General features: G+C 43.7%; 1 protein-coding gene across 4 annotated transcripts in view; it reads right to left on the bottom strand.

The window, feature by feature from the left end:
• Positions 1-2,986, bottom strand: part of NECTIN3 (nectin cell adhesion molecule 3) — a 66,229-nt gene extending 63,243 nt beyond the window's left edge. For all 4 annotated transcript variants that reach the window (XM_038126934.1, XM_038126946.1, XM_038126955.1 and 1 more), the window contains exon 1: positions 2,657-2,986. In XM_038126934.1, coding sequence (XP_037982862.1) covers positions 2,657-2,858 — 202 coding nt within the window. In that variant the 5' untranslated portion in view covers positions 2,859-2,986. The remainder of the gene's footprint in view (positions 1-2,656) is intronic.
• Between the last annotated feature and the right edge of the window lie 9,441 nt (positions 2,987-12,427).

Raw genomic sequence — 12,427 nt, 5'->3', positions numbered from 1 at the left:
CAACAAAACACCTAAAAATGCATCCTGAACCTCCTTCTATTTACCTCACTTTACAGTTCTGCTTATTTTTAATTCAAGCTTATGTTAAAAAAAACTTTGCAAAAACTTTTTCACTGTGTGCAAACAAATGAGACACAGGAATTATGAGGAATTCATTATTTAGTAGCACACAGGTCCTCATTTACAGCACAGCTGAAAAGCATTTGCTGCAATGCATAATAAGTTACTTTATAGATTAAAGGTTATGATGATGCTTCTATGGATGCCATACATGTCCCCTTAGTTCAAGGGGACCAAGTTAGTTTGATCATGTAAGTTTAGTACGCACTTTATTGCATCATGCACTGTCTGACAGGGAAGTGGAAGAAGTACTTGTACATATAACCTGAAGCCAGTAGTCTTGCTTCCATAAAAGAAGCAGCATTTATTAAAGCAGGTCTATATTTACTCAAAAATAGAAAAGCTGCTATTTCAGATTTCTATTTTCTCTTTCCCCCTTCAGTTTTTTGGTTTGAGAGGTTTTTGGCAATATTTCTCTGAGGAATTATAGCTGAAATAAATCATCATTTCTAACTGTCACTCGAAATGACTGGATAAAAATTGCTTTGGTTTTGTAGTGACTTTATTCAATTAGGATTGTTTGTGGTAGCATTTTCAAACCTTCCTTTTGCTACCGTTATCAGAATTGGCTGAGTAGCAGGACAAAAGGCAACCAAAAGTAATAAGAAGTTTCAGGTGTCGTCAACATGTAAACATGCTCAAAATATATTTAAAAGCACTCTTAAGAGCCACAGTATTAATATTTTTCCTTCATAGTCACATGTTACAGTTACAGAAACAATGAAAATAACTGTGGGAAATTTCAAGGGAAAAAGAAAACTAAAACCTAAGATATTGACAAAAAACCTCTTCCCCTGCTGATTACTTTCAAGTCCAAAAGTCTGTTTTTCAAGTTTTACCCAGAGATTATACTTCAAAACTTTGTGCTTGAAGAACAAAATTATTTCAACATATTGCCACTTCTGGCTGATGTTCTGAAGTGTTATCAGTCAAGCTCACTTATGCAAAAAAAAAGAATCTGGGAAGACTGACAACCTGAATTACACTTATCAAGACTAAAATGGTTGAGTCGCTCGCTGTATGACACCAGGCACGGATGCTCTTAGCTTCATTGTTGCTATTAATTTCACATTTAGATGTAAAAATAGCTTGTCAGGGTTATGTCAAGTCTGCAACTTCACTTTTTTAATTGCAAAAAAAAAGCAGAAATAACCCTGAACAAAGGGAGAGGAGAAAAGTGCTAGTGCAAAAAGTTTGCCAACCATATGAAAACTAAGTCTTCAAGCCATTAAGTTTGAAACGTGATGCCTTCTCAATATTGACAAACTTAGTAACAATCACCTTTTCTGAAAGCTACATCATTGCCAGAGGGGGGAGACTACTACATGCACGAGCACCATACTACAGCGCTTCAACTCCCTCCCTGAGAGAAAGCATTTCTCAAATACTACACAAGTGTTTTACGGTGGCATGGCTTGCTCGTTCCTGGGTATTTTTATCACATAAACCTCCAGAGAATACCTCCTCTAACTTGTTCCTCCTTCATTAAAGAGGGAAGGGACACAGCGTCTCCTATAATAAAATATCCTTGCCAACTATTCATTACTGCATTGGGAATACAACGGCAGGATGAGGGTTTTCGATTTGCTCTTATCCAAGTCTACTTTTATCCCCTCTCATCTTCCACTGCTGTAAAAATAAAATGACACTAAGCATACTGCACCGCATGCAGTACAACGTAAATAAAGAAATAAATTCCTGCTCAGTTTCCAACTGCTACGTCGCTTGTTTGTTCCCCACAGGAAGATGAACAGGAAGAGGGGGTAGGTGATGGCATTTTCCTGCGGGCGGTCACGCCAAGCCCGGCGGGGCCCCGCACCGCAGTACCCCCGGCAGCAGCTGCTCAGGATGCGGGTGATGTAGAGCAAGCACACGATCCCACCACAGCAGCAGCGGCGAGCGACCCAACACCGAAACCAGCACGGGTTTCACCCTCAATGAGAGGGAACGACGACACGAGCCCACGCCGCCGGAGGCAAAGAGCGTGCTACTCCTCCCCCTAGGCGCACCCAGATAAAACACCAAGACCCTTCTGTCCCTCCTACAGGATGGGAAAGGAGAAGGGAGGGGAGAAGCGCCCGTGAATTCCCGCAAGCAAGACCGCCTCTCAGGACGGGAATTACAGGGGATAACCTGCTGTCCGCCGGAGGAAGCCCCAGCAGGAGAACAGACTTCCCCAGCTGCCCCACCCGGGCCGCGGCCACCCCAGCCCGACTGCCAGGGAAACTTGGCCTCCCGGGACACCCGCTCTCCCGACCGCGGTCGCAGCGGATGCTCCCGGAGGAAAGAGTCCATAAATCTCGGCGGTGCGGGCTCCGGTTCGGACCCGACTCGCATACCTCCCTCCTCCACCATCCCAGCTACGTCCTGCCCGGTTTCCCCTGCGCAGGTGGCCGGCGGCCCCCGCCGCCGGGCGCCAGACAAAGTTTCCCTCAACTCGGCCGCGTCCGCCGGCGCTGACGGGGCTCGGGTTTCTCTCCTCCTCTTCCTCCACCCGCCCCCTCGCCCGTCCGCCAAGGGGAAAAGTTCCACTTACTGCAGCAGAAACGAGAGAAAACCAGCCCCAGGAGCCCCAGCCCCGGCCCGGGAGACACCGCCGAACGCAGCAGCCGCCGCCGCCGCTGCCACCACCGGGGGGAGGCACCGCCACCAGCCGCTAGGAAAAGTTCCCGGCGGACAGGAGGAGGCGAAGGAGGGAAACCAGCAGCAGCCTCCGCAGCGGCTCCAGCCCCTGCCATGCTCTGGGCTCGGCTCGCAGTCGCCGCCGCTACGACGCCCGGTTAGTGCCACCCACTCCCGCTGCCCGCGCCGCCGGCACCTCCCCACACGGAGCCTGTGTCGCTGAGCGGGGCGGGGCGCGGCGCTCCCGCCCTCTCAGAGCGGGCCGCACCACCCGCCGCAGGAGGGGGGAGCAGGGGAAGGCAGGACGCGTGTGTCAGGCGCCTCTACCGCGACCCCCCCACCTCTCCCCCGCCCCGGGGCGAGTCGCTTCGCCCCCGCCTTTCCCGCCCCGCACTGTGGGACTGGCAGACGCGGCCGGCGCATCCGGGGGGGTTCTCGTTGGTATCAGGGGTGCCGCGGGAGGCTGGTGGTAGGGGGCGTCATGGCGTCCTCCTCCCGGGGGCTCTTGGTACATCCCGCTCCGCCCCGCCCCTCCCGCCGCCGCCCGAGCGCGGCCGGGGGCGCCCGCCGTCTGGACTCGGCACTCGCGCCGTCTTTCGGGCTCCTGCTGTCGCCGCTCCCCGCCGCCGGGCCGGGGTGGCCTGGGCGGCCCCTGTCCCGAGGGCTGGGGATCGGCTAGCAGCGCTCACCCCGGGCGGGGAGCGGTGGGGGGCCTGCCGCAGGACTCTCTGCCGGGCGCCCGCATTCCCGAGAGCCGGGATATCCGGCCAGGGCCGCTCCCGGACGGTCGCACGGGCCCGGTTCCTCCTCGGCGGGGTGGGCTGGCCCCTGCGCTGGGGCCGCTGGCGTGCAGCCCGTGCCCACTGGTTTCGCCAACAATTCCCGGCGATGTCCTCGCGTCGCTTACGCTGCCCTTGGCAGAGCCCCGTGCGAAGCGCGCAGTGTGTGCCGGGCAGCGAGGGGCCGGGCAGGGGCTCCGATGCCGCAGGCATCTGGGCGGCACTCGGGGAGCGTGGAGCGCACGGCTCCGAGGCGGTACCGAGACCGCCAGGGATGGCAGGATCCGAAGGTCTGAAACCATCTGGGACCAGAGCGAGCCCTGTGCAGAGCTCACCAAGGAATACCAAAAATGGCCCTGTGCAGCCCGCGCAGAGGGGCCGGCAGGGGTCCGGGGCCCGCAGGCAGCGTTTCTGTCACGCTAATGCCTGCAGGGATTCTTGGCTATGGCACAGCACATACCTTTACTCTGGGAAACGCTGCCAACCGACGAGGGCAGAGCTGCCCCGCAGGGAGCGATGGTGCCCCAGCGACGGGCGGAGACCAATGCTCCGAGTATTGTTAAGGCAAAGAGGTCGCTCGAGGTGGAAAGGGAATTCATGCCTCTGCCAAGGTCCCAGGAGTCCAGCTAAGGGCTGTCTGAGAATTAGAGCAGTCTGTAACCACGTCACTAAACTAAAGGTGACTTTTCTAAGTAATGCAGTTTCTTTACTGCATCTCGGCGCTGATCGTCAGTTCTGTGGGTATGGTGTCAATGGATGTATCCCCAGATGAGATTTTTCAACAGCAAAATACAGAACCTTAAAAGAAGTGGCTTGAGAGTCTTGCCTCTTTACAGTCTAGGTGTTCTTTTTCATTTCAGATGCACTATCCTTGCAAAACCTCAAGGAAAAAATGGAATAGCTATAAATACCATACTTGCTGCTGAAACATCTGTGGCGAGTGGGTTTCATATAAGTACCACATATTCCCCAAAATATTTGCTGATTTCTTTCAGCAGTGGACAGGAAAAGCTGTTTCTCTCAAAGATATGTTTGGCTAAGTTTGTCAGATGCTCACAATGGTGTATGTTCATTCCCTCTTCAGCCACACTGCTTGCTAATTAACTGGCCTCATTAATTTGTAGCTGTGAAACAAAACAGAATTCGGGCGAAGAGTTACTACAAGCAAATTGCTGGCAATGATGGATGTTGGACATTCCTCAACATCTTGCTGTGAAAACCAACATAACTGAAAGGACTTAAAGTTTTATGAAGTCAATGTAATTTTGCCTGTCTAATCCTCAGCTAGTGCAAAACTGTACTTGTTCCAATTTGCATTAGGGACATGGAGTCACTCGGGTGGTACACAGGATGCTGTCCAAAGGTTCACAGACATGTTCATACGGCAAACCTTTTTGTTTAAAAGATGGTTTCTCACCTTGCTGATACATTTGATGCCTGGCCCTTTACTCTGCTGTTAGACTCTGCCTTTTGATTCCATGGTAACCAATGTATTCCCCCATGCCAGTAAACCTGGATAAATATTATACTGAATTAATCATTAGAGACCCATTTTTATTTATGATAAGAGCCTTTTTACCTGGGAAAACTAATGAGCATAATTGTAGCAGAATAATTTATACTGCTATTGCTTTGCTGATGTAACATCCCAGGTAGATGTTTTAATTGGGTGTAATTATTCCATTTCCCTGTATAGACGAGTCCTATACAGAAAAATCCCATTTTATAGTTATCAGTTGAAACAAATTACATTTCATAATTACATTTACACCAAGTTTAAGGCATTCCTAGGATGGGTAGGAAATACAATGGGGCCATAGTGTAATTGAGAGTGCAGCCTTAAAATCCTGTTTGTGACAAGTATATTCAAATTGCCATCTGCTGTATTTTTATTCCTTCTCATTCCAAAACAACAAAAAGCATTAAGTCTGTTTAAAATAAAATGTTTTGAAGGTCTAGCAGCACCAAATTATGTACATCAATTCATGCAGGCTAAGGAAGCAAATGCAATTTGTCATATTTAAGCAGAACTGTGCCCAGTCTGTTGGTAACATCTTACAGTGCCAGATTCAGCACTGTTGTAATCAGGCATCCTGGGGAGTTTGTGGTACAAAAGGAAATTTGACTTCATGATATCAAGTCTAAATTTGGCTCCCGGATGCTTAGAACACTCCTGAAGGCATGATGCTCCAAACAATTAATCTTGCATAATATGGAATAAATGTGTATAGGACACTCTGGCTCAGTTCTTGTAAATCCATTGTTACTGGCATATTTTTTTTCTATAAAAAGATGCTTCTCCAGAGTTGGCAGCAATCCTGTTCAAAAGCATCTTTGAGCTGTAGAAATATTGTATTTTATTTCCAGTCCCTATTTCCCTCTCTTTCTGGCTATTGTTCACCCACCTGCCTTTCCCCCTAAGCAAAAAAAAAAAAAAAAAATCCTTTACCCCTAGTTTAGACTGGGGAGTTTGGCAAGTGTCTCCTTCTCAGTTCTTAACCCTTTTGGTAGTTTGAAAACAAAGTTCTGAAGCAGTGTGAAATTAACTTATATGCATAATTCCCACTGGAATGAAGGGCTATTCACTTCAGTGAGAATGGGCAAATAAATTTCTGGCAGAACTATGTGCTTTTCTCAACACTCTTGCCTCCATTCCAATGGATGGGACAGGGCCTCCCTGGTGATGCTTGTGCACCACCACCCACTATGACCCTTTAAAATAAAACTGCACCAAACCAACCCCAAACAAAACCTGCCTTTTTTTTTTTTTTTTTTTTTTTTTTTTTTTTTTTTTTCCCCGTGGTTCCAGCTGGGTGAAGCATTTAGCCTGTTATTGCACGGAGTTTCTGTGATTTGCTAACAGGTGGTTGTGCTTCTGCATCGTCCCTCCAGCAGAGTCAGAGTAATTGTCTCTGGGTGTGCCTCAGCAAAACTGCTGCCTGAGGGGCTGTTTTCTGTGCTGTATGGAGAAAGGTGCCTGTCTAATTCCTTGTCTAGAAAGCAATGGAAAAGCATCTCTGTAGGCTGTGCAGCAGGCGTGACTGACAGCAGTGCCAGCAAGACCAAAGTACGTGGTCTGCATATTTAAGTGCATGCATTTCCTGACTCAGCGGTGGACTCCTTGCTCTGATCATCCATGGATGCATTTGGGAAGGGCTCAGACAACACCCCACAGCCCACAGTTTCTCTTACCACTAGGAGAGGTGTGTTTTTAATACTGTTGGATACACTGAGGAATTTTTGGGGGAAAGATGCTCTATAACCAAACTATAACCATTTATGCATAACCATATCTGTTATGCATAAATGGTTAATATTAGGAATATATTATAAAGATGGATTATTCTTATGTTTCCCACTCTTTGCATACAGTATAATGAAAAACAATCTGTGTTGTCACCTCATAAAATATCTATCATAATATTTTGATTTAAATCATGAACAAGCTTAGCCAAGAATAATATACATACAGTTATATGGTATATGATATTTTTAAAATCTATTTGTCAATCCTATTAAAGATGACATACTTAAATCTTGTTTTAATCAAGGAATATCCCTTTAAGGATAAATATGAGTGTCTGACTCCTTCTGCATTGCCAAGTATAACTAGAAAATTGGTTCTCTTGGATACAGTGGTCAAACTCTCAATGTGTCTCAGAAAAGTTCCAGACCTCAGGCTTTTTATCACAAAAGAGTAATGCAGTTACTGACAATAATCACTCTCCAGCATTGTGTTTCACACCCGTGATCAGGAGTATGTATCATCCAATCTGCAGTGCAACTGTGATTCATGTTGTCTCAGCCAAGAGATTTAAAACACAGCCAGCTAAGTAAATTCCTCGTACATTTCTGGTAGACAAAAAATTATAGGTGAGGAAATGGTAGACTTTCCAGTTACATCTGACTCCACTTACCTCATTGACAAAAAGAACAGAAAACTTCAGGGTTCCTCTCAGAAGCATATTTGCAAAGCAATGCTTCCCTATTTTCTTTCTGTTCTGCTTCCCTTTACTGTAGTCTCTTGCTCTCCTTCTGCATACTTGTTTTCTTGCCTTTCTTTCTTCTTCTTTATTTATTTGCATTTTTATTGAAGTGTGATATTTTATACTAATGAATACAAAACTTGTTTGATGCATACATGTCTGTTTGGACAGATGCACAATTTGCATACTTTTTTCTAAAACTACAACCTTTCTAGGCACAAGCATTATCTACCTAAGATGAGTAGAAAGAGCACAGGAAGGCAAGAAGGAGAAAAGTGAAGGGAATGGGTGGAGAAGAGAGGAAAAAGAGAACAAGTGAGTGAGGGCTTGTTACAGTGCCATGACAGTTTAAAGCAGGTGTGTGGTTAGAAGGTAGAAAGAGGGAAAGAAACCCAAAGGACCATGCCCTGGTCAGTAGCTGGTGTAGCAGAGGGAGAAAGCTAAGTGATGTCACTCACCCTGCAGCTGCTCCCTGGCTAAAACTCTTAGCCAGAAGCTGAGGGTGTTGCCAATCTGCTTGGTGCCCATTTGGACATCCCTATAGGGCAGTTCCCTGCCTTTGGCACTGGTCTTTCCAGTGGCCAAACACGCCTCCAGGCACACTTCCTCAGTCTGGCTGACTTCCTTGCACCAGGGAGAGACCCTGACCTTCTGATTCATCCAGACCCTGTAGTATAGTGGTGGAGGAGGGATGATTGTCAAAGATGGTCCTCGTCCAGCTCTGTAGGATTATTGGTATCTTCACAGAGGTTTCTCTCACAACTAGAGAGAACCAAAATCAGTCTTCTTTTCTACAGTGCCAAAAAGAAGAAAGATGACTTCCAAAAAGAGATATAGATCTCAATTAGGTCACAATTTTGTAGTGCATACCTACATTTTGCAGTGATATTATATTATGCCAATTCACTGACATGATCTCTGCCCCAGCAGGAGGTTGGTTCCTGATTCAATGAAAAGGAAAAGAGAGTTTTAACATTCATTTTAATGTGAACATTTATTCATTTTTAGTAGCTGCACTGTTACACTAGCTTCACTTAATTATGGGAGTAGAAGCAGGTTTAGAATTCCCTGGAGGAGCTTGCTCTTTTTTTCTTTTTAGACTTACTCTCCTCATCTTCTCAACTGCTCTTCCTTTAGTCTTTTCATTTTCCTTGGGAATGCTTATTCTTACCCCTAGAAATGAGCACATCTTGGCAAGGATTTAAGTACTAAAAATGGTGTAAACTTAGGGTTCTTTTCTTTTCCCTCATCTTTTCCTCTTTTCCTCTGTGGATTGATAGTTAAATGCAGCAGGTTTTCCACTGTATGGTGAGTGAAGTGCATGAACCCAAAGGTTATGCCTGCCTGTGCCTTAGGGATACAGCTTAGAGATGTAGTGTATGAAAGATGCATCAAGGTAAAGTCACAAGATAACTGCAGTAACATTTTGTATTCCTGCTGCTTACATCCATGCTTGATTCTTGGAACCATCTTAACTTCTGTGAATTCAAAAACCAGCATAAGATTGAAACATAGTATGGTTCAGTAATAAAAGATCACATTGTTATACCTGTAGGTTTCTACTGTATGAAGCCTGTGTACATTGCATTTTCTGTTCTGCCTTTTTTTGAGTGTCTACAAAAATTGATGTTGGCCTGAAACTAAGTGAAGGTTTCAGTCTCTGAATGATTTTTGAGCACATTTTATCTCACACATCAAGTATTTTAAAACTTTGAGTGGCAAAGAGGAGCACATATTAATTTTAGACAGCTTTTACACTTTACTTTTGTGCTTTTACATATCTAATTGAATTCTGAAGTACCCCTTCTACTTTCAGCCTGAAAAGGGTAGCCCAGAATGCACCGACACAGTTTTTTGATCCTTTCAGAAAAAAACCCAAAAACCTGAAGAAACCTTATGAAACTTTAAAAACAAGTGTCTGTGGACAAAGAGTGCTTCATTTCTACATGTCTTTTTAAATAGACACTGTTACAGGCAGACCAAAAGCCTCAAAAACTCTGTTGTAACCTGATATCTATCCCAAGGTGTGTCTTCACACCAAGAGAAGCAACACTGGTATGCACAAAGGCATTGCGGAGGCTGGAGTCTTCATCTATGTAAATATCTTGCACCCCTTTAATTATCCCCATATCCAAGAGAAAGCTGCATTTATGGGGAAGCAAAAGGCCTTGTACCTGCAAGGGAAAAAAAAGTTCCTTTATTAATAATAACTACACCTAAATTGCAATTGTGTAACTATTTTATGAAGAAATCACCTCCTGATCAAAATTGTTATGTAACAAGCTCAAAATCTGAGTAGATTAAGAGCACATAATAGCGGATTTTTTTATATGGTCATCCAGGGAAAAATGTAATTTCAGTTGTGCCTTAAAGAAAAAAAAATTGCTCAATTTTTTGGCTTTTATACACATTTCTGACCCCTTCAAATTAGGTCAGTTTTTAAACAAAAGTATAATTTAAATGTGAAGTATCAGTGTTTCATTTCAGAAATATTTACTGTTTCCTTGTTGCAGTCCTCCAGAATGACACATTCTGCAAGTTTCTGGAAGCTGTCCCAAATTCACAAATGTTTTCAGATTCTGCAAAAATGAGGTTTCGATTTGTAATATTTAACTGGTGGGGGTGGAGGGTACACCTACACCTTATTTAAGTGTTCATGAGGCTTGAGGTTTTTGTCCCTTAATTTATAGCAATCCACTCAGAAAGGATCAAGTAATCCAAATCAGCCTATCCTCTAACAGAAATACAGAAGTCCTCTTTTCAACTTACATGAAATATATCAGTTTAAAGAATATGTTACATGAGGTGTACAGTAGCTGAAAAACCTGACATTCTTCTAAAGTCATCCTTTATCAGACACGATCCAAGAGGAATAGAGGCTTGACTAGTAGAACACCCTCTTGTGTGACTTTAGGAATGAGAGTAACCCACTTAAAAGAAAACTCACTCTAAGTGAAATGTAGATGTAAATACCTTGAGAAACACAGGCTGTAAAACATATTTCTCCTGCCCACAAACTCACACCTGCTAATGCCTCATAAAATTAGTTGCATCCTTAATACTATCCTTCAAAAGCAAGTTTTAAGGTCTAATTATATATTTAATTATTTATGTTTTGTCAGTTCCTTTACATCCAAGCACATTCAACAGTGTGTCATATGGGAATAATTCTTCAACAGTGATTTTATTATAGTTTCTATATAATGTCACTTTGGTATATCCACCCTGTTCCTACCCCTGAGCATATGGTATCTCTTTTTAAAATACATCTGAATTAGAGAAAAGTACCAACATTAAATATGAATCTCTTTGTTTTTGATGCTTGCCAGTCATAGGGTTGTTTGCAAATGTTTTAATATCAATTTCACTTCTGTACCACAAGTTAACATCTGTCCTGCAGCAGCTGATCAGTTTTATTTAGTGATTTATTTATGTATCTATATTTTGGTGTGAATACATAGTAGTCACTCTTGGGCTTTAGTGTGCAGAAGAGACGGAGCAGAATGAAATGCAGTCAGTCACGCTTTGCACTTGAAAGGAACAACGCCATTATTTCTTTGTTTTCTGCTGTAATCCTAGGTATAAAGGGCAGAATGGCAAAAATAAATTGGGGTCTTTGTTGCAATTCTTCCTCTCTCAGCCAGAGCAATGCTTTCTCTCATGTACATAGTTTATCAAATGTTTACTGATCTTTTTGCACCAGCTGCTATGCTGTTTCACTTTTTAATTCAGCTAAGCTTTCTAAACAGTTTGATGAGCATGAAAAACCATGCCAACCTGACAAATCCTGTTCTTCAGATTTTTCTCCTGAAGTTACTCGATTGTGAAACACCATGATGGTGGCCATATTCACTTTTGTGGCAATGGGAGCTGTTAGCCCTCTTATCACTGAATCATGGAATCACAGAATCATGGACTCATAGAATCATAGAAAGGTTCGGGTTGTAAAAAATCTTACAGATCATCTAGTTCCAATCCCCCTGCCATGGGCCGAGACACCTAGAATGACAAATCTGAGAAAAGCCATTACCTCATGGCTTTGCGGGGCATGGAACTTCATGGAGTTTTTTTCTCATAGTTTCTTTATTTATTACCTGTTTATGATAATATGATAACAAAAAACTTGTTACTATTTGCAGTTCTGTTGTCTAAATGATTTCATGTGGTTCAGGAAGGGCAGCATCCAGTTCATGAACTGCATTTCCAGAGAAGATAACGTTCCACTATAGACTACTGCCTGGAGTGGGCTGGATATTTTACTTACTCATTTCAAACTGCAAATATTATTTTATGTTATTTCTAGAGATTCTTTATTCTTAATCAGTTATGTTCTTCTCTGCTGGCAATCAATTAAATGAAACTCACAGTAAGTAAAATGGGAAATACAGAGTAGTAGCAGATAGTCCTGGTCATCCTGAATCCCTGGTACCCCAAATCTGACTCTTTTAAACATATCAGGAATTAATGGTTTGTCATGAGTTGTATAATGGTGCAATGCCTTTTTTAGCATGGGGTTTAAATAAACTGCATAAATACTTGTGGTTATATCAGTAACAGATTCTAACAGATCTTGTTGGAGAGAGGCGGTGTTCAGGCGTAAATGCCAACAGCCCCCAAAACCATGTAGACAATTCAATTCAATGAGAAACCAAGGACATTTTCCCCAGGACAGAAATGTTTCACATTTTGATAGCACAAGATGTATAGCCAATTGTTATCAAATTTCCAAGGATTCTTGGCTGGCTGATCTAAGGACTGATTAAAAGACTAATTCTAAACCCTGACAGCCATTTTTAGCTGTGTTGTTTGTTGGTTGTATCACTTCCATTTTCCATCAGGTACCTCCATCAAGGTCGTAAGTTCTCAGAAAGGCAAATTAATAAAAAAAGCTTCTCCAAAGTCAGACTGACTTGATTGATA

This window comes from Motacilla alba, chromosome 1, assembly GCF_015832195.1.
Source record: "Motacilla alba alba isolate MOTALB_02 chromosome 1, Motacilla_alba_V1.0_pri, whole genome shotgun sequence".
Lineage (NCBI taxonomy): Eukaryota > Metazoa > Chordata > Aves > Passeriformes > Motacillidae > Motacilla > Motacilla alba.
This window is presented reverse-complemented; position numbering and strand designations above follow the sequence as displayed.